Source organism: Oculina patagonica, chromosome 7 (genome assembly GCF_052425735.1).
Source record: "Oculina patagonica isolate OP01 chromosome 7, crgOcupat, whole genome shotgun sequence".
Taxonomy (NCBI): Eukaryota; Metazoa; Cnidaria; class Anthozoa; order Scleractinia; family Oculinidae; genus Oculina; species Oculina patagonica.
The window spans coordinates 2,492,367-2,514,193 of NC_135764.1; the positions used below are offsets into that span (position 1 = coordinate 2,492,367).

Consider the following 21,827-nt stretch of genomic DNA (forward strand, 5'->3'; position numbering starts at 1 on the left):
GCGGAAAAAATTCTTGCACAACCTGAAGGTGAAAAGAATATTTTGCCAAGAACAATTGCCCAACCCCCCTAAAAAAATAATGGTCCCTCCCTAAGAATGGTTCTACCAAAGTACAAAACGATTAGTCTGAAGGGCACACCACTCGACCAGAAGACGGCTGACACTTAAAAATAAATTGTTTTTTTTGGTTTGAAAAAAATAGAGGATAAGCCGAAAATGTTTTACACGCCATTCACTCAAAACACTCAAAACGATTTTAAAACTTTTTATTGTAATAAATACTAGTAACAATTCTCATGCCTTAATTTATAGTACAAGAATGTAGTTTTTTGGGACTGAAAGAATACCGTAAACCACTGTACTGCAGTTACCGTATAATAAATGTGGTGAAGAAAATGTCGCCTTTTTAATATTTCGGCAGAACATTTGACAATGCCGTTACCAATGCAACGCCTGTAATAATATTTATAGCAGGCAATCTTAAATAGTAGCCCGTTGTCTCAGTTACCAATATTTGCTATTTAAAAGCTTTAAAAGTTTTTTTTTTTGGTTCTGTAGTATGCCCGGAGTATGAAACTTAGTAAGACTCTTAATTAAATGGCAGTTTACACCGAACCGCAGTGCTAGTCGTACCTTTAAACGCAGCAAACTCTGTTTTGGTGCAGGAGTGCATCACCTTATGTTTGGTACCCCAAGGTGTTTAACTTCAGATTACCCCAATTGTAATTATCACGGTATTTTATATGCGACATGATACTTAAATGGTTAGGAAGACTCATGGGCTTCAAAATGAACCAGCAGAAATGCACGAAATACGTGGGATATAAACCTTGTACAAGTGGTGCCTCCGATGGAACATTTTGCATGGGCGTGTCACAGGGACATGTAGAAGTGACAAAATCAGAACATGTACACACAAAAGAAAATGAAATGTAGTAGGGATGTTTTGCAGCGACACGTTCCACCTTGCCACAAAATGTTGCATAGTGGGATGTGTCGCACCTTTAGGGACAAATATAAATTTTAGTCTCGCACAAACAAGAGAAAAATCATAATATGAGGGCACCTAAAATTGAGATTTTTTACATTACTTTTATGTGGGAGTGTAGCAGCTGTCGTGAGCATGTTATTCTACTGGTCCTCTTGTATAGCAGTTGCTATTATTTTGGGGGGCTAGGGGTATTTGTTCTGTCATTTGTTCCATTGTTCTCTTGAAGGGTAGCGAGCTATTCATGCAATACCTTGCGAGAACTGCTTCCCGGCTCCTAAAAGGTAAAAAAAGGTAAAGAACTTTATTTATACACGGTTTGTGTTTAAAGATAGAAGTTGTGGGGCCGTGTATATGAAACAAATATAATATATTAAATAAACATAACATGGTTAAAAATCCCAACTGGCAGGAGGCGACCAGTTGGCTATTTACAAGCATGACCGAGGATTTGAGCTCGGGGCAACCGAGAACAAATCCAGATAGTGGTCAACGGACTTGAACCCGGGACCTCCAAGGGGATTTTTATTTGTTATACATTTTTGGATGGATTGCTAGTCCATCCTAGGTTACTCTCAGCATATTTGACGAGTTTTTATAGCACAATGTTATTTGTTTATTTTTTCTTGCATTGTTTTAAGTCCAACCGCAACGTGCCATTATTTATTATACACCTGCGTGGAGAAGGGAAAAGCCCTGGGAACGAGGTTGCACTGTTCGGCCAAAACATGACGCGAGGATGGACCAGACAGGTTAGAGAAAATATGTCCAGACTCTTGGTTTGGATACGGATGTACAGCTCAACGCAAGAGCAATAAAGTTACTGCGATATGCCGTGCAAATGTTAAACGTAAAAGCTGCGGAAAAATTAAATACTCGACCGTGAAAAGAATGAGTGCGCTTTCGTTGAACGCAAAAGCGCGTCAAAAGTTAGCGTAGTTGAGACTATTTTGATTAGGACTCCTTCCGTGGCATTAACCCTGAAAACACTTTACGACCTGTTCAGTACCAACATTTCCATTTAAAAATGTTTCTTTGGTTTCTGTTAGGATTCCTAATGCGTTTCTGACCACTTTTCCACTGACGGTAAGGAATGAAGTCTCTTCCAGGTTCGTATGGTTCCAAGTTAACAAAAGAGTCGGCTGAACAACAGCAAACAATGTGAAAATTGTTATAAGTTCGTGTCGGAAGAACAAAATAAAAGACAAGCCGAGAACACGTTCGCACAACACAACACGGATGACACAATGATCTTATAATTGTTTCCTGTAGAAGTGTGCTTTGCCTCGAAGATGGAAGCCAAAAACTGTAAATCCGGGAGAAATCCAGTTGGTAGCACTGCTAGGCGCGTCAAAATGCACTTTCTCGTGGTTTATTCCCATCACTACTATAACAAGGCATTTCACTTTTCTCCGGTCAATAAGTTCAAAAGTCGTCCCGCTTAGATGGTTTAAAAGAAAGCCACCAGCTTTGTCCACGAAAAAATACATCTTTCCATCTTGATACTTTATGATCACTCTGCGTATTGTGGGAACATCATCCGTGAGAAATTCTCCTAAATATGGAGCTGCCATCTGTTCTGAAATGCTTGGTTGTTGCTGCAGATTGAACGATAAGGAAGTTTTAAATTGAGTGTGGTAAAAAAAAAACTAAAGTAATCACTCTAGCTTATTGCAAGGGACGCAAACAATCCAGTGTTCTAGAGATCTAGAGCGTAGATTACCCTATATTTTGTCCCCGGGAGGGGGTACCCGAGATTTTAAGGGACGGGGATGATCGAACGCCCCAAAATAAACAAAACCCTCGATCAAAAATTAACCCGCCCAAAAATCCCACGACAAATTGTGACCCATAAATTTCCGGAAAGGGGCAATTATCTATAAGGTACCTCTGAAATAATCCAAGGGCCACTTGTACAAACAGCAGCGAAGTAAAGCCGTATCTTGGCGTAGATTATATAACACTACCACGTGTCTTTAAATACCTCCAAAAACCTAACTTTAATCAAGCCACCCTGCTTCCCCCCCCCCCCCCCCCCCCCCAAAAAAAAAAAAAAAACCCACAAATCCCGTCACTTAAATCCCGAGTACCCCCTTGGGTACTTTTTACGCGTGACGTGTGCTTTAGGGTTGTTTATTTTAGCGCGTTGCGTGATTTCGGGAGCCGGGCTAATGTTTTGCTGTCATTTCGATTAGAAGCAATGCTTATGTAAGTGACCCTCTAACTGGTTGTTTGGTAATGATCTTGTTACCTGCTTATCGAGTGCTGTGAGTTCCTCATGAAATGCCGTCAAGAGCTTGCTTGCTATTTGCATGCAGCAGCCTTTTAAGCTTCCTGTGTTGAAGATGTTGAATGCTGAAAAAAGGAAATCGATCAAAATTATGAAAAATTCCCAAAGAAAATTAACGTTCTACTGAAAACATTTTTATACGGGTAGGTACGGCCTCGTCGAGGTCCAAACCCTCACCTTATGGCCGTTTTTCTCCGTTTACTGTCGAATGCGTTTCCTAATTTTGGGTCGGTCGGTCGGATAAAAAAAAAACTTAAAAAAAAATCAGGAGCGAGCTGGAGCTAAGAGCCTGGAAACAACGAAACGCGGTCACAAAATCAACATGGTGGCAACGGAGAAAGAAAAGACCAATGTAGTGGTTAAACTAAGCCGAGAAAAGTAAAACAAAAGATCAACCGCCAGCACTCTTTTGCAATCTGCGAGCATCCACGACTTTCTAGCAACCGCTAGCTGGAATAGCAAGTCTTTGATATTTTTAATATTACATTTTTTTTTTTTGGAAAACCCCAAAATTTGGGTCGGTCGGACGACGGTAAACGGAGAAAAAAAGGGACGGCCATTTACAGAAAAAGCTCACCTAATTTCAGGTCAGGGAAAAGATAGAGGTTTGATGAGTAGCCGTAGACGAAGCCATTTTTCATTCTTGCAAGATAACCATTCATAAGATACATCTCCCATGGAGATCCCATGAACTGTTTGCCGTCCAGTATAAACGCTAAAATGGGAAAAAAAGGTCGAGATATTAATTCTCTTCACTAAACTTTATCTTTTTTTTTTTATGTCGGCTCTGAGAATTTAATGGTTCATCGAGACATGTAGTATTTACCAGTTGATGACCATTTTAATTTTCTGTACTTTATGGAATATCAGACATTTTAGGATGTAGCCTTGCTGCATATTTTTACTAGTCGTGTGGTATTTGACCAGCTTGTATACGCAGGAAGAGTCGAGATGAATATGTACAGTGATACTACAAACTGAAATGTCTAACTAAGAGATTTATTATGCGAATTATTTTCTTTTCCGAGATAGATATTTTTAACTGTGCTTTGCGTTCTCGCGCAGTTAGAAAAAATAAAAGGAAACTATATTCAGATAACCTGAAAAACAGGTCTCCTGGAGTAAGGGACGGACCATTATTTTCTTGGAGGGGTGGGGGGGAGGAAATTTTTTTTTCTTCATATTTTTTTTTTTTTTTTTTTTTTTTTTTTTTTTTTTTTTTTTTTTTTTTTTTTTTTTTTTTTTTAATTTTTTTTTTTTTTCCCCTATTTTTTTTTTTTTTTTTTTCCCCCCCCCCCCCCCACAAAAAAAACCATAGTACCGTGGAGCAATAGCACCGTGTCTAAATAAAGATAAACACGATAAAATAATAGCGTTTGATATTTGTACTCGTTTCGCGCGTTTTTTTTGCTCTACTGGGTAGAGTGGAGAAGAGTTTTTGTTCTTATTAATGTCATGTTTCATAACTTTTTCTTAACTTGGGTTTCGTCATTCAATACAATAGCTTAATAAAGTTTACAAACTGAATATAAAACGCAATTCCTTACCTGGCGAGAAAAACTCTTCTGTCATGACAGGAGTGAGAAAATCATCTTCTTCCGTCGAATTGAAAAGTTTAATCTCCAACTGGGGACAGCAGTGACAGTTAGCAATAAAATAAATACTAAGTTGAGAGTTTATTGATCCTAACGAGTTCAAAAGAGCTCTTGGGTGTTAACACGTTAAAAAAAAAAAATTAACATACTGTAATGATTCGATTTAGCGCCCTGCTTCCAATAAGCGCCCCCCCCCCCTTTGAATGGTTTTTGCCAATAAGCGCCCCTATTCCTATAAGCGCTCCCATTCTAATTAGCGCCCCCATTCTTGTAAGGGCCCCTATTCTATTAAGCGCCCCTTTGTGGTAACTGCCCCTACTAAGTCATTGACGTCGAAAGATAAACATGAACATTCACCATACCCTACATGTAGAAATCTACTGCTAAAATAAACAATTTTTTTAAAGTAACTGGACCTTCGACAATTTGTTACTGTTACAGTTTCAGTTATTGTTAGTTATTTAAATATTTATTAAAGTTTTGTTTTAAACATTTGGTTGTTTCTCAAAAAATTAAATAAGCGCCCTCTCCCGAATAAACGCCCTGTCTCGAATAAGCACCCTATCTTGAGTTGCCAAAAGTAAATAAGCGCCCCGGCCGCTAAATCGAATCCCATCTCCCTCTGGCTACCAGTTGACAAAAGTAGTGCCCTCACCACTCCAGTCAGAGGAATAAGTGCCCCTTTTGGTAAATCTTCGTTGAAGCACTCGAAGAATTTCCGAATTATTTCATCCAATCCAAAACTAGCGCAAGCGCTCACGTGTACTCCAAAAACTCTCGTGCCTGTATAATAGTTCTGGTAAAATCTTCTGGGACGAAAACGCAGAAGTCAACTGGCGCTTGTTCCCCCGACTGACTCGTGACTAACCCAAGGTGCCTTCGCATGCTACGCCATGTTTTAAACTAGAAATCAAAGATCTATTATTTAACCTTACCTTTGCGATATCTGCTAGCGAGGTGAACATTCCACCCGCCGGGTTTGCCCAGCCCCATTCAATCGGATCCAGGGAATTGTTTCCCAGATATCCCAGGGGGATTCTGTTAGAATAAAGAGTTAATAAATCAACCGGGTTCTTCTCCGAACCTCTTTTGGTTGGGCATTATTTGAGACATTTTAAATTAAGATTTACGTAATAACAACTTATTCAACTTTACTTGAAAGTGCTTCCAATAAAACTAGCGTTTTAAAACAATAAGGCCACTTTTAAAACTTGGCGATATTTTTGAGTTGCAATCCTTGTTCGGCAACGCGTTAAGCCCTGGCCAAACGGTAACGCAAGTGGATGCAAGCAGTCGCAACTTGAATTGTGTACTGACTTGCGTTGGCTGGCCAAACGGGCACGCAAGTTGTTAAAAAGAGCCATTTCAATGCTACTACTTGAAGTAAGCAGCAAGACTTTCATTGATTTGCGTTGGGTGGCCAAACGGTGAAAAACTTGCGTTGACTTGCGTGCAATTGATCTCGAACAAAGTGAACGCAAGTCAGCGCAAGAACGCAAGTGCACGCAAGTCCTGGCCAAACGGAGACGTAATTGGACACATGTTGAAAACTTGCGTTCCCATTGGCCAGGCCTTAAGAGCACAGGTTTCCTACGGTCAAAATATTCGTGAGTCCTTAAATGGATTTCGCTCATTCTCTTACCATGGGTAGGTCAAAGAAATAAATCAAGTATATTTTTTGGCTAAATACGATTCATCGAATTCTAAAATCCAGCAAAATTGACGCTTTCGGAGCTAAAATGCGATTTGTTGCTGCGTCGAAAAAAGCATCTGGAAGTATGGATTCGCGAAATTTAGTAAAAATAGAATAGGAGGAGGGGGGTAAGGGGGTGAGAAGCGAGAAAGTAGGGAAAGAGTTACTTCGGTTCTCCTACGAAACTAAGCCCCGGCGAAGAATTTGACGCGTTAAAATGAAAAGTAGTAAGTAAGGATAAAAGGACGGCGGCGAGAGGGGGAGAGGACAGAGATTGCACCGAGAAAGAATTTAACACAGTAGCACAGAAGCGGAGTTTTGCGTTGTTGTTTCATATGTCCAACGGTCCAGTGGACTAGAGAGAGAGCGTCGAAGGACCGTGAGAGAGTGTGTACAAAAATTAGAGGTTGATGTCGTGAAAACGATGTTGGGAGGATGGGGAAAAAGGGGGGGGGGGGGAGGGAAAGAGTTGGGTGGATACAAAGGGGTTAAAAAAAAGGAAAAAGAGAAAAAGTCAAAGAAGTATGGAATGATGAGTAGTAAAAAAGAACCAAGTAGAAAAAAAAAAATGAGAAACATTGAAAACGGACAAAAAAAAGATTGTTAGAAGATAATCCCTTTACAGGTAATTGGAAGGGCCCTGATTCAGTTAGAAAGAACTTGATCAAAAGATACCGCGTCTAGAAAGTCACCCCGTTTTGGCTGTTTTTAGATTTGTTAATACAAGTTAACGTTTCCCGTAGGGGAACCAAACACGACCCACGGACGGCACAGAGGTTTGGGGGAATACCCAGTGACAACTTCTTTAATAAAGTTCGTAAAAAAAATAAAATAGGAAGAAAATGGAATTACCCCCTATAGCTTCATCTCAAAAACACACCGGAAAAATTTAAAAAAAAATTTTATAATATATATACATTTGGTTCCCTGACGGCGAGGCGTGTCCCTCCCCGAAGTGGGGGGGCACCTTCCCTTGTTTACGCCGGACCCCAAAGAATATAAAAATTACAAGGAAGACGGATCAACGAAAATGTCACGGAACAAGAAGGAAAAGGGAACAAAAAAAATAACGAAACGCAGAAGAATAGACCGGGAGTTAAAAGCGCTGTCATTAGACAAAGGTAGTACTAAGTGAAATTTTATGTTCAGCCCAAAAGTTTTTTAGAGTTTTAGAATTATGTGCCTCAACATATACAAACGCAGGGTGTATCTGGTACGGGGTTGTGATTTGTGCCGGAGTTACGAAGTGTGAAATATTCTGCACACCGATGACAAAGGGCCGACAATCTCAGTTTTGAAAAGAAGTGCCGGCCGATCTTACTGCTGACCGGGTTTCGGTCCGATTTTCGGATAGGATATGCCTCTTTACACGGATAGGATAGGCCTTCTGTTTACACGGGGCCGTTTGGAACCGGTGGGATGGAATGGACCTGCTATTTTGCAGGTCAAGTTATGGAACCGTTCGGACCGGTTAGAACCGTTGTGTAACAAGGAGTGCGCTTCCGTGTAGAGGCGTCGGTCGGTAGTTCGACGGCAGTCCGGTCCGTGTACGTAGCCAGCTGTTAGAGTATAAAAATGACGAAAAAAGGAAGGACAGGATAACAGAGGTGTCCGTTAGGAGATCCATAAGGGAGAGTGATAATTTGCCTTAGCTATCAAGAATTGAAAAGGGTAGAATGGAAAAAAATGCAGGGGAAGACGAAAAGATGACCCGGAAGTTAAAAGCGATGCAACCATTTACAACTCTTCGAACGATGGTACTAATGAAATTAAGTACAAGTTTAGCCCAAAAGTTATGAGAGTTATTTAATATAAAAAGTGCCACCATCACAAAAAGCAGGGTGTTTTGTCAGGTGGTTGTCGATTAGTGCGGAAAGTGTGATACGAGGAAAGGGCCGACAATCTATGGCGGCAAAGATTCGCCGGCCGGTATTTTTTTACTGTGTAAGTTAAGTTAAAGAACGTTTAATATCAGTTAAGAAGGTCAAGAAAGTTGCAAGTGGAATCAGTTAATGGGCGTAGAATTGATGTTCGCGAGGGAGTTTGTCGTAAATGAGGAAAACAGGATTTAATTTCAGCGAACACCCGGTAGAAGTTATTTACTCAGTTGAAGTTCAAGGGATTGTGGAATTAATAATTTATAGATCAAAATTCACGTCGTTAATTACGATAGATAAAGCGAATTAATTTTCGAAAAAACATCTTTCTGCTCGCTGCAACTTAAATAAAGCGATAATTTATAATTAAAAAATGTAAATAAAAGGATAAGAGAGAAATTCCGTTATTTTTCGAATAAATAGTTTTTTTTCAGAGTGTTTTTTTTGACGCGAAGTAACAAATCGGATATTTAGCTCCGAAAGCGTATTTTTGAAGAATGTCTCGAAAACAAATCGAATTTAGCCAAACAAAGTTACTGTATTTTTTCATATGAGACCTACCCAGGAGAGAGAGCGAAATTTACAGGGCTATTGCCAGATTTTCTTTTTTTTGAAATTTGTGCATATGTCCTCTTAACAAGCGCTTCATTAAACACTAGCATTATTTTCTGTATTTCTTTAGAATTGTTTTGTGCCTGGATCATGACTTTTCACACAATGTCATCCATTAGAGAAACCAAACGGATCTCCTACTGAAGCTAGGTTGCGTGAAAAAAAGATGTCATCGAGATCGCTTGTGAGTGGGGGCCTGAACGCTAGTAAGCTGTTGCAATGTCATTCGTGTTATATACCCTCAAATGTCGCTCGCAAATTCACCTTGAAAAAATGCGCCCGTGCACGAGAAAACTACGCAAAAATGGCTCGCAAGCTGGGCAATCCAATAGCAAAGCTTCCTTATGTGCATTTTTTTGCTTCACTTTACAGCTACCCTGGGTGTCAGGGGTTTTTATTGCGGGGCTTCCGGTGTCGGTCATGTCTCTATAATTGTGACACTCGTTTTAATTTCCTTGCCCGGGCTTTGCCGCTCGTGGTTCGACGGCCTTCGGCCGCCCGAAGAGCAATCCCCCCGCGCGAGAAAAATCCTCTGGAACGGGACGAAGACGCCAGGGTACTTTACAGCAAATTCCCTTACTTTATTATTTTTTATCTGCAATGCAAGCTACTCACTCAGGAGTTAACTTGAATCCCGAATCATTCATCTCCAGTGGATCAAAAATGTTTTTCTGCATCCAGTCCTCATAGGAAGTGTTTTGAGAGAGGGCCAGTCCTTGACCAAGGAGCCCAAAACCTAAATTGCTTCATGACAAAGGTAAAACTGGCGTCAATGATCTATTTAGTATAGTAAACAGCCACCTATAGTAGACAATCACCTAATGCAAATTCTCGAACCTGATTGGTTCTCTCAAAATTGTCTATTTTACAATTTGAACACAATGCTGTCTATTATGTATAGGTGACAGCGTCGCAGAAACCCACTAAATCGCTAAAATTCACTAGCCGCTGTTTTGAACTACAAGGACGACAAAGCACAACAAAATTAATTGAGGTAGCTTAACGTTCATTTTGAGCATAAATGCGAAATATAACTCGCTATAGTCTATGCTAATAGGAACGTTTGAACGTTTCCCATACATCCCTTTATAATTTTGAAACATCAACAGTCGCTCCATTTGTGTGGGTCCCCTGTGATTTGAATGCCAGCTCGAGACTTCTATCTTCTACCGCAACCGTGCGCGCGTTTCTCTTGATAGAGAAACTTTTCCTATGTTTTTGGCAATTGTGGCCAGTTACAAATAAAAACGTTTAAAACACCTTATATACTAAAAGATAGATACAGAATATATCAGACCTGTAACTGACTTTATTGCCTGGTTGAGCAATAAGAGTAAGATTCTTTATTCGCTCCAGCATGACAGTGTTGTTATGTGGACAAAGATTTCCTTCTTTCTTGGACAAACATGGCGCTTCTCGTGGAAATCCAGACATGTGAGAAACCATTTCCCTAAAAAAAGAACGTTTAAAACAGTTTAACAACAGTTCCGTTTTACGAAAGCACTGTAATTAGATATTTGCCTAAAGCCGACTTTACAACATGCAGTACTTTTTCAGAACTCAAAGCTACGTGAATAATGTTGCAACAAGAGTTTATATAACATTGTGACAAATCTACGGCATTCTTTTCTTGATTTTATAGGTCAATAAATTCTTTTCGTTCGGTCGGTTGGTCGACAGGTCGCTAGCTTGTAGGTCGATCATTCGGTCGGTTGATTGTCGATGAACCAACCGTTTGACAAATTCTGTCTATCTGTCTGTCTGCCTGCCTGCCTGCCTCCTGCCTGCCTATCTGTCTGTTTGTCTGCATGTCTCTCTGTCTGTTTATCTGTTTGTCTGTCTGTCGGTAAGTCCGTCTGTCTGTCAGACAGTCCCTTAATCAGTATGACAGCATTGAATTAAATTTTGGCAGCAGGCTACACCTACCTTAGTACGGTCTCGTGTGAGTTGAATGGATCCTGTATTGAGAACCTTGGCATATATTTTTTGAAAGGATCATCTAGCGACTTAACCTTTTTCTCATGGTAAAGCTTGTAAAGCATCAACGCCTGAATACAACGGCAGAAGAAACATTATAAATTTAACTTCTGAACGGTTAAATGCCGCTATAACTTTTAAAAAATGGAAGCTTCCTTTGTTTTAAAAAGACGAAAGGAATGGCGATTGTATCACGACAGTATAATATTGTTTTTCATTATAATTACTTTTTTAAGTAGCCTGCAAGCAGACGGACGTTTGGAAATACACACGATAGTTAGTGTCGAAGTCGTGAGAATTTTTCGAAAATTTAACGTGACCCTGAACCCCATGTTAGATTTTTTAACTCGAAAGTTGTATCTTAACATGCTGATCATTATTCTATCATAAAAATGGGGGTCACCGAGTTCGTTTTTGAGATAAAAGCACTTAAAACGAAATTCAAAGGCGTTTTTAACAAATTCTACTGTTGCTATGGTTACCACAACTTGCTCAACAATGATTGGACGTTTGTTTGATATTATAATTGCAGGAGCAACTGATAAATATTTGTAGTACTGACCCATCAAAGTATAAGAGTTGGAAAGTGCTAGAAACCGTTATGAGCTTCCTAAAAGAAAATTTCGTATGTATGTACTATAACTTCATATTCTCTTGAACTGCATCAGGCAATGTACTTTTCACTATCTTAACCTACACTTGCACTTAGTACTTTTTTTATCTAAGATCTTGGCCTGATCGATGGTAGAGCAGTTTTCAATTGAGTGTCGTAAAACCAAAACCAAAGTAATTACTCTGGCCAAGCACAAAGGACACAGACAATCCAGTGAACCAATCAAAACTCAAAACAAATATATGTAGCCGGCACATAGGGGGGGAAAACGTGGGTGAGCGGGTCACGTTTTTTTTGTTTTTTTCCTCTTTGGCCAAAAAGGGGGGGGGAAATTTTTAAACCATTTCTTTTAATAAATAAAAAAAAAAAAAAAAAAAAAAAAAATTTTTTTTACAATAAAAAAAAACCCTAGTACCATTGCCAAGTAGATTTGCAGATCTAGACGTGTCCTTTAAATTACCTACAAAAGTTACAGTGGTGCATGTGTGTGGAAGAAGTTAAATATTGATTCCTTACCGTTAAAACTTTGGTCACACTGGCTACAGGAAACACTGTTTTGCTGGAAGGTTTTGGTGATGTTGGATTTGATTGATTCATTTTACCAAACGAACGTTCCCAAATCACCTGGTCCATGTAAACAACGTTTGCCATAATGGAGACCTGAAGGACAAATTAGACGACAATACCCAAGTCACGAACAAGGTAGACTATTCACAGTCCCCTATTTCAGTTTCCGTGAAGTCGAAGAGATCGATCGTTGAGTTCGCCAAGCCGACATCCTGGTTCCTGAACGACTTCACGGAAAAATAGGGGACCTGTGAACAGTCTATGAACAAACCCTAGGCCTACTGCTGTAGGGTTAGTTTTATTGATTAGTGAGGATGTGTGGAAAGAAATGGTATATTTTAAGCATGGTAGAGAAAAGAGAAAGAATTTAATCAGTCGTATCGGTATGGACTCGGAAAAAATGCTATCATTTCTTGAGATTTGTGTGAAAAGAAAGATACAAATGCAGCATTTTATTTTTAATAGGACCAAACACGATTCTAAAAGCCAATGGCCACCTAAATAGGGCAGTCAGGAGACACTAAAAGACTAGAAAAGACCAAGTGATCTTTGACTTCATATTGATATAGTTTTATTTTTCTGCCTTACCGTTTTATCCTTGGCGTTCGCCTTCATCAAATGTTCTTCAATTTGTGACAATGTATCTTGAATGCTCTTCGGGAGAGTGGTCAACGGAACTGCCTTTGCTCGCACAGGGCAGTCGTTTTTGGGCGGTGCAACAACTGGACCCTAAGGAACATGTGACAACGTTCTTTTAAACTGGTAAAGGTATAATGCAGGGTTATTTGAAAACTTAAGCTACTAGACGGGGGCTTATTAGGGCCAATTTACACGGTACTACTTTCTCGCATGCGACCAGCTTGCGACAGGCCTACCACATGACCTAGGACCACTTACACGCGTGCGCGTCTGTTGTACTGAAGGATGTGGTGGGTTGATTTACACGACGCGATTCGTGTTGTCAGTCATGGCGTGCTGCATTCGATAATCGTAGGCAAAATAGTACCATCTAATTCACCCCTTAGAAAGGGAGCTTAAAAGGGAAGAGGGAGGGCTTCAAAGAGTTTTTACGGCATGTATGAAAATAAAAAATGGTATTGTTATGTAAATGAAGAGATGTTAAACTATGAAACAAGGTTCTCGAAAAGAAAACCTTATCAATCAAGTTATATTCAATACGTGGCGACAACAAGTCGGAAGTTGAAGAGCTAGGGTTAAACCGGAAAACTCAGAGCTGTACATCCCTTTAAAACCCCATTTACACGCGCAAAAAAATCAGCACGGCACGGTAATCTTTGAATAACTCCGCTGAAGTGAAATTGTTGGCAAACTGTTTCCTACTTGGATGTTTTTGCATAAAACTTTATATTTTTGCGCATGTACAATTCCATGGGTTCCTCAAAATGGAGGTAGTACCACTTACGGGCGACCAAGGTGACCAGAAAATAGAAAATGATATGATATTGAATATTACCAATTTCTCAAGACTTGCATTAGAAACAAATGTTTATGCCAACCGATTAGGAGAATCAACATTTTGAACTTAAGATTAAAGGTCACGTGGTTACTTGTTGATTAATAACATAAAAAAATATTATTTTTTATTACATAGACCAATCATTACTCGGCATACCGTAACATTTCTGTTTCCTTACAGTCTATAAATCTAGTCTTAATATAAACTATTGTTTTTCGCAACCTTCTCACTGAGTCAATACACGAAATGCCGCCTATGTACGTTGAGCATCTGCGCGGACTAGTCTGAATGGCTGCCATGTAAGGGATCTTGTATTGAACTGCTTTCAAAAACGCGCGTTTTCCGTGGCTATGACAGAACGTACCGACACTTTGTCGCGGTCTCAAACTGTTGCCTCAGGGCGAGAGCTGATAATTTTTAGATATAATAATATGCAAATTTCTCTCAATCGAAGTATGAACACTATTCTTTTATCCAAATATTTATTAACGAAGGTAGGACTCAGAATCAAATGTTTTTTTTTTAATATTTAGTCTACCTTTATAAAAGACTAAGAAATGTAAGTTGCACCACTTTTAAGATCTCATTCGTCCAACCTTGCTTTGATATGTTTCTTAATCTAATATTTTATTTAATTACTGATAATTGCATCAAGGTAATACTAAAACCGTTGCTTTCCATTTTGATAACAAACCATTGTTTTTTTGGCAAAATCATGAAATAACAATCCCCGCATTGCACATCATTTAAATATACTTCAAATAGAAAACTCGAGAAAATGTTTTCGTGCTAATTTTGAAATGGGTTCCATATTTGACAGCTGCCTGTTGCTTTTCCACTTGCCTTATATTGGTTTCCTAGCGGGGTTCACAAAACAAACTTTAGAATTTAATTTCGGTGGCGTTTGTCGCGAGATGCTGTTACTTCCGGACTGTACTGTAATAAATGGAGTTACGTTCTTAAGTATTGTTTGTATATGACCCGCTTAGAGAATGCATTTAATCTCAATTGAAGACAAAGGTTTTGACAACGTTGATTTCTAAACAAACAGGAATTTAACCCATAATCGGGTTTTGGAAAATAACGAAATTATCATTGACCTTCAATGCTTTCAAGATCGAGTTGCAAATAACGAATAATACCTTAAAAAGTCAACAAAATACTCTATTTTCTTATTTCGCCAATAAATAACAAGCTAAAATACATGGATTATTTGCCCTTCTTTTTGGAAAATAAACTTTACGGCGGAACAGCTAGTCCATTAACTTTTATTTAAAAATGTCGCTTCCTTCCTCGCTCGCAAATTTGCTTTTCAAAAGGCTTGCTTACGGTCTGGCAGCCCTGTGTAAATAGTATAGGCTTTTTATTTTAAATTTGTGATCAAACTGGCATTAAAAATCCACCCTGCAAAGTATAAGCGAAGGAAATTGACAGCAGCCTTTAAAAAAACCTTTTCGCTGCTCTGGGTGTAATCAGCATTAAACTCTCTTTGAAAATTAATGTCGATTATTTAGTAATTACATTTCTTTGAAAAACATACGGTCTAAACATAAGCTTTTTAAACACATTAAAAGAAATATTAACACTAAACATAAAACCAGGGCAAATTATGTGTTTTTTTATGACTTAGATGCACTCATTTTTACCTTTTATGAGTCCAACATTACTTCAAAGCTACATGTATGAACCTTTTTTGCTATCGATGTTTTCTTTACAAACCAGCTGGCATGAAGTTGGGTATTTAAAGATAAAGTGCTAGTGCAAGTTGAAATGTACAGAGTTCATTTTTATCTCGCCCCTGTATTGCAGTTGTCTTTAACGAGACGCTTAATATGTTAATCTTGTGTTTTTATAATAAAACTAAGAATGAAGCCATTGGCCTTTTACCCAGGAAATAAAAGGGACAAAAAAGACTGCGAAAATGGGCAAACAAAATACAAGTTCAAGGGAACGATCTTAAAGGGTGTGTCCAGGTCTATATTTGATCTCGTTTTTGTAGAGTGATGTTCATTCCGAATCTTTACAAGTGTTTTATCTAGAATTGATGTTTTCTACACCTGTCTTCCTCAATTAAATGACGAAAACGTACTTTAACAGCAAATCCACCCACTCAACATGTTTCAATTTTTGGTAAATTACCAGTGTTATAACGACAGTTCAAATGATAATCCGTCGAAGAATGTGACGCCCGAGTTTCACGGAACGTTTACGGAGAATTTAGGTTGTGCTGACAAGCAAGGAAAGCGAATTCTTCAGCGACGAGTCGAGAGAGAACGTTCCAAAGTGTGTACGTGCGTGCTGGAGCGAGGTGCAAAGTACTTATTATCAGTTACAGCAGAAGATAACGTATATATAACCCTTTATCACTGTTGTTTGCATGAAATTTAGATTATTTTTTATAAAGAACTAAACAGTAAATCTTCTGTATTGGGGAAAGATACCGCCCTAAAAGAAGTTTTGGAACAGCGAGCTTACAATAACAAGTGCTTAAGATGAGATGCAATTTTCAAAATTTTACCCTACCTCTTTGATAAGAACTTTCGTTTCAACGGCGTTGTCCTCAGAATCGTAATAAAATGTCCTCCAAACGAACAACCCAGTCATCACCAAAGACACAGCGATAAAAAGCACCAAACAAACAGAGAGCCGCTGTATTTTTCTCGAATACCCTGGCACCATTCTGCTGCCCTTGGTGTGATGATCTGGAAGGAAACCTATCGTGCTTGCACTGTTCGGCAGCGCACCCAAACAGGTATCATCGCTACCGGAAAACCTTGCCTCGTAAACATTAAATGACATCTGCGACTCCGCGCCTGGGGACTGGGGCGATTCCGGCTCGAATTTTGCCAGCTGGTTGTTTGCGGCGTTCGTGTTGGGGTCTGGGTGCAACTGTAATCGAGCCATCATGACTGCTGGTTTCTTGTTATCTGGTGACTTTAATGAAGGAAGGAAAAGTATTCATTGCCTTGATTATTACATTGAAACCCTTTGAATGCAACAAATGCGGTTCTAACATAAATGCATAAAACCCTAATTTTCTTGTTTGGCTAAACAACAATAATAAATAAATAAATAAATAAAAAATAAATAAATAAAAATACGGCAAACAAGCAAATTACAAATTTTCATCAGTTTTTCTAGGCTGTTCACAGCCCTCTACACACTTTTTATTCTTTAAGAATATATTTTATGAGATTATCGAGACTGAAATTTGTGAAATTTTTAGAATATTTTAAGTTAAACCGTTAAAATTATTTTCTTCTCTAAACGACAGAACTAACTAAAAAACAACAAAGCAGTAACATTTCGGCCAGAAGATATTTACTCGTAATTGTTCCCTCAATACATTCTTAAACGGAAATGTCAACGCTATAATCTGAGAATATTCACAAGAATATTTCAGCCTTAAATCGATAGAAAAATAAGAATATTCAGCCTGGGCCGGAAAACCAATATTCTTATAAAAAGAAAAGAGTGCACTAAAAGCGGGAAAGAATCGCCAGAGAATTTGACGCCAGTGCAAAACGGGAGGCGAGAGGGGGCTCTTTCGTGCTCTTTTGCGCTGGAAAATATAGAGGCTCTGAACAGTTTTACGTTTTCTAGCAACTTCCTTTTGGTCCTTTTAAAAAACAATATCAATAGCAAAAGCGATCAGATGACGTAATTATAATGATTTTTTAACGCCTGTTATGTTGTTTGCCGTTGAAGCAATCAAATTTATGTCAAATTCCAACTGTGAGACACGCAAACTACAAATTAACCCTGAACTTCGTACCACTAAATTTGTGATACCTGTGGATTTATTTATTTCTCCTTCATATGACATAGTGACAAAGCCGCAGCTAAGCCTTTTTTGTACTTCGCTGCTTTTAGAGATGTTACATATAAAGACAGTAATTAAATATGATATTATTATATGCTAAGAGGAAATAAGGCATTAATCTTGGACCTTTGGGAAACATCAACAAGCTTTTCATTCATCGCGTGCACGTGCAAAAGTGTTTCTGAGCTCAGATTATTTTCATTGCAAATAAGAGTACGTCAGAGTATAAAAGTAACCCTCGTGTTAATTGTACTCACAGTAATCTTATTATCGTTTTAAAAAACTGATAGCTCTTTTCCAGACTGGCTAATTTTACCCTCGAACCTTGCTTTCAAAGTGCAATTCCCAAAGCAGCAAAGATGAAAAGAAAAGGCATGTGAAAACAGTATGAACGTGCCAAAGACTTGAAAATAATTTAGCGTAAACAAGGCTTGTGAGTGAACTTTGAGCAACAGATGCAACATGCATACTCCCGGGCCTGTTAATTCAATCATACTGACTAGTAAAATCATGATCTAATTATATAACTGTATGCTACCCTAAGCAAAGAGAAAAAAGGGAGGGTAACAAAAATGGCAATTTCAATCTACCATCAGTTTATAATCAAAAGAGGAACAAATTAAAAATCCCTTACTTACAAGTAACTCGATAAAAACTCGCCGTGGCTTCGTTTTCTTTTCAATGTTTTTGTCCACATGGATTTTAGTTGTTTTTATGTGACCGTTCTCCATCTTTTCTCTGTGCCTTACTGTTGACTGATTTTGCTCCCGCGAAGACATGTGCCAACATTTGACAACCAAATACGAGACTAATTGCCCAAACAGGTTTAGTTGATTGCAGTAAACAAGATTGTCCGGTTGTTTGTTCGATGTACAGGTATGTGGACTGCACAACAGAAATCGTCCAGTGCATTACAAATAGAAATTTTACCATTTTTGTCGTAGTTTCAGGTGCCGTAACAAAAAGACCCACTCTAATAGTCAAACACGCTACAATGAGAATGTGCAAAATGCCCACGTCTGGGAAGATTTTTTTAAGTAATACAAGAAGAATTGTATTCTTGCTTCAGGTCATAATTACTTGCGAATGCGCCGGCTTGCTTTGTGAAATGTTAGAAATTAATGAAAAATAACTGGTGTTTGTTTGTGGGGTAATTTGGCTCAAGTGTTAAGTGTTCCGTTAAGTTGTTCGGCCGCAGGACTTTTGGCAGCGTTTTGCGGATTGTCTTTTGGGCATTCATGACTTGAAGATAATGAATTGAATGCTGCCAACGTGACATGACAAACCAAAGCCAAAACTACTTGGTATTCGACAGAAGAAAACAGTCTTCTTGTCAGCAAGCAAAAATAAATACATGTAATAGTTTTTTTGGATGATGGCCTGGGGATACGTTCAAAAGAGGTGATGGTCTGTAGTCAATACTTAGCGATTCAAATGACAAAAATGTCTCTGGTGGTTATGTTGCTGGAACCAACACAACAAAAAAGGCAACGAGAGACATTACAAGCTGCCTTAATATATCATCAATCAACATGGCAGCTGCGACGTCACATAAAGCTAAGGGTTAATTAGTGTTCAAAGAAACAGAACTATAACCAATAGGTGTCTGACTAGCACTTGAGAAATTAGATTTGCGAGAATATTGTATTTTATCTTTATACTTCAAAATTAAATGAATGAACCCACCCACTAAGTTGCGTGGTTGCATTTCAGTGCGAGGCACAGTCTATCGAGGCTGGCTAGTTAATTAATTAATTAACTAACAGTGTGTAAGGGCTGGAAGTATCGCTATTCTGCCTTGTAGTAGACTTATAGTTAACCTTAATTTTATTTCGAAGAAATTACAATCACAAACAAATATAAAAGACCCGTTTATCAATCACTGTTGAAAATTGTAGTAACATGGACTGTACTTTTTCCATTTTTAGTACTGCAATCAAAATTAAATGAATGGCTTTTAATTGCTGATTGCTAATCTGCTCAAAAAAAGTAAAACAGTAACCCAGAGTGGAGCTTCGTTGCTTCAACAGTTGTTAATTCTTTTTAAGTTTATCGTGTGTTAAATAGCTAAAATTGACTCAAGATTTGGAAAAGGAAGAATCATTTTGATTGAGCATTTCTGACAGGCCTGAATTTTAATTGAGACGGCGCGCGCCGACTTTTTCCCGCCAAAGGAATCATTGACATGTTAATCCACTGCTCTCCGATTTCTGAACGGAGAGAATTTGGTTAAAATGACAAGAGCACCCTCAGGGTAAATTTTGCGGATATTGGCGCAATCAGCGTAAATTTGTTTCGAGATTACCCCTTAAACATTTATCAAGACACCTCCGGGGATATAAAAGGGTAAATCCATACCTTCGCTTTGTGTAGTAATATGTCAACAAACTTTAAACCTAGCTTTAAACCTTTTTTTGCTATGGTACATCAAAGTTAATAAGAAATGAAAATCTAATTAAAAGTCAATAAAACTGTTTGTCGGACGGCCATACTGTACGTAGTTGCTAATGAAGCACACTAATTGACCTTTCATGCATGCTGAATTAGCTTCTGTGTAATTTAACTATATAAAAACTCTCGACGTAACAGACGTAAACATCGTTCATGCCTTCTTCTGAACAAAAGCCATCGCCTTGGCCCTCGTCCCCCAAATAGCACTGAAATACCAAATACGTCAGAGGTTTTTCAATTGGTTCTTTGAAAAAAGGGATGCCTAGTACTGGACTAACTATCTTTGTGAGTAAGCAAAAGTCAGATCTTGACTCTAACAAGGCTTTTTCATCTTTTGTCCGCTGGTGGACAAAGTGTTCAAAATGTAGTCCATTTCAACCAGGGCGAAAATTTTGTATCCTATGTATGCAAATGTATTGTTGAATCTCAGCAGTCCACCGACTGACATGAAAACAATTTTTTCAAAGAATAAGAGCATGGTTTATAGGTGGTACTAAGTAGTTGGCTATTGAAACTATTCTGTAACAGTTAAACTCCAAAACGAGCGACCTTGTACTTCAACATTTACCAGCCTTGTAATAACGCGCGCGGTAGACACTACGAACGTCTCTCAGTTTGCGTCGTAAATTAATTCATCTTGCTGAAATTCATATACTTTAATTAAAAACTAAACAGTTACATGTGCAACTATACAATTACAACAAACCTTTGTAACGTAACCATTTTCCTCCACTGGCTGCAACACAAAATGCTCACCGCTTCTCGAATCGCGAACTAAAACAACTGCAGACATCTTACTGCGTATATAAAACTCCAACTCAGACAGGAGTTTGTATTTTTGAGCAACCGTAGAACTGTCCGTCGCGGTCTTTTTTCCAGTCCGTCACTCAGTAACTTCGGCAGCTATCGCTGTTATTACTTCAACTATCAACAGATGCCAGAACTTGTATAATGTACAACCGTATCAAATGCCCCACAGAATACCTTCGTTCGGTTAGCGCGAGCCGTACTTGTTTATATACTGTATGTGCTCTTATATTCAAGCGTGGGCGAGCGTAGATTGACATTGCTGTTGACAGTCTGTAATATTCATGATTCCACTTTTTTCGGCTGTCATCGATAGCATAAAATATCTTAGTGACCCCATAGGCTTTGACATCTGTTATTCACTCCTTTGTAAATACACGCTTGTCGATAACATTTGCCCATCAGACGCTTTTGATTGTGCTTGTAAAGGGGCTTTGTTTCAAAGGAAACCTAAATTAAAAGCACTGAAACTGTTAACAAGCGTATATGGCTGCAGATGGCTAGGATGGAAATGGATTACAACCTAAAAAATTAAGGCTTTTAAGGGACACTGTCACAGCGAGTTTTCTGCTAAAATCGGCGGGGCACTACTGAGCTCGTACATGAAATTCGCCTAGAACATCAAGATGAAGATATAAAATAAATTGTTGTTTTAGGTAGAGGGGAGCCGTTGTAAGTTTACGCTGTTTTTTCCAGGCAACAAGGGCAGAACTTGAAAAAATCAGCCTGACTTTTTCAAGTTGAGATATATAGTTCCTGATGGCATCAAAATAATATCACTTGTTTATAGCTTCAGTACACTAGCATAGTATTTTATTTTAACAAATCTGGACCACTATTTGAGGGATTTCATACGTTTTTGGGCTCTTGGAGTTTTGAAGTGAAGCTCGTGACAATGTTCCTTTAACTCTTCAAGTAGTTTTTGCGCGTGTCTAAAAAATCAATATTTATAGCCAAGGTTTGATTTCTATTTACAAATTAAGGTTATAAATCTTCGTTTTGTCAAAGATAATGATTTTAGGTTAAAGTGCCTACTTCTAATTTTCAGAACAGTAAA

At 38.5% G+C, this 21,827-nt stretch overlaps 1 protein-coding gene across 2 annotated transcripts; it reads right to left on the minus strand.

Annotated features, from left to right (window-relative positions):
• Window positions 1-1,344: 1,344 nt before the first annotated feature.
• LOC144659626 (beta-lactamase-like protein 2) lies at window positions 1,345-20,962 on the minus strand. 2 transcript variants are annotated; one of them, XM_078520098.1, is made up of 12 exons: window positions 18,151-18,246; window positions 16,213-16,623; window positions 12,801-12,941; window positions 12,162-12,305; window positions 10,982-11,103; window positions 10,353-10,505; window positions 9,671-9,799; window positions 5,809-5,911; window positions 4,826-4,904; window positions 3,856-3,993; window positions 3,240-3,343; window positions 1,345-2,586 (listed from the first exon to the last, which is right to left on the minus strand). In XM_078520098.1, the coding sequence occupies exons 1-12, from the start codon at window positions 18,241-18,243 to the stop codon at window positions 2,242-2,244; spliced, it is 1,962 nt and encodes a 653-aa protein (XP_078376224.1). In that variant the 5' UTR covers window positions 18,244-18,246; the 3' UTR covers window positions 1,345-2,241. The 2 variants fall into 2 exon arrangements, with proteins under 2 accessions (XP_078376224.1, XP_078376225.1); XM_078520099.1 differs by lacking the exon at window positions 18,151-18,246 and adding an exon at window positions 20,670-20,962 and having other exon boundaries at window positions 1,346-2,586.
• Between the last annotated feature and the right edge of the window lie 865 nt (window positions 20,963-21,827).

Bases quoted from the DNA above. Each gene is read 5' to 3' on its own strand.
- LOC144659626 (XM_078520098.1), bottom strand. From the start codon at position 18,243: ATGGAGAACGGTCACATAAAAACAACTAAAATCCATGTGGACAAAAAC. The intron at 9,800-10,352 runs GTCTGATATATT...TTTGTCATGAAG, and splicing joins GGCAATAAAGTCAGTTACAG to CAATTTAGGTTTTGGGCTCC. The intron at 2,587-3,239 runs GTAACAAGATCA...TTCAATCTGCAG, and splicing joins TCACAGCACTCGATAAGCAG to CAACAACCAAGCATTTCAGA.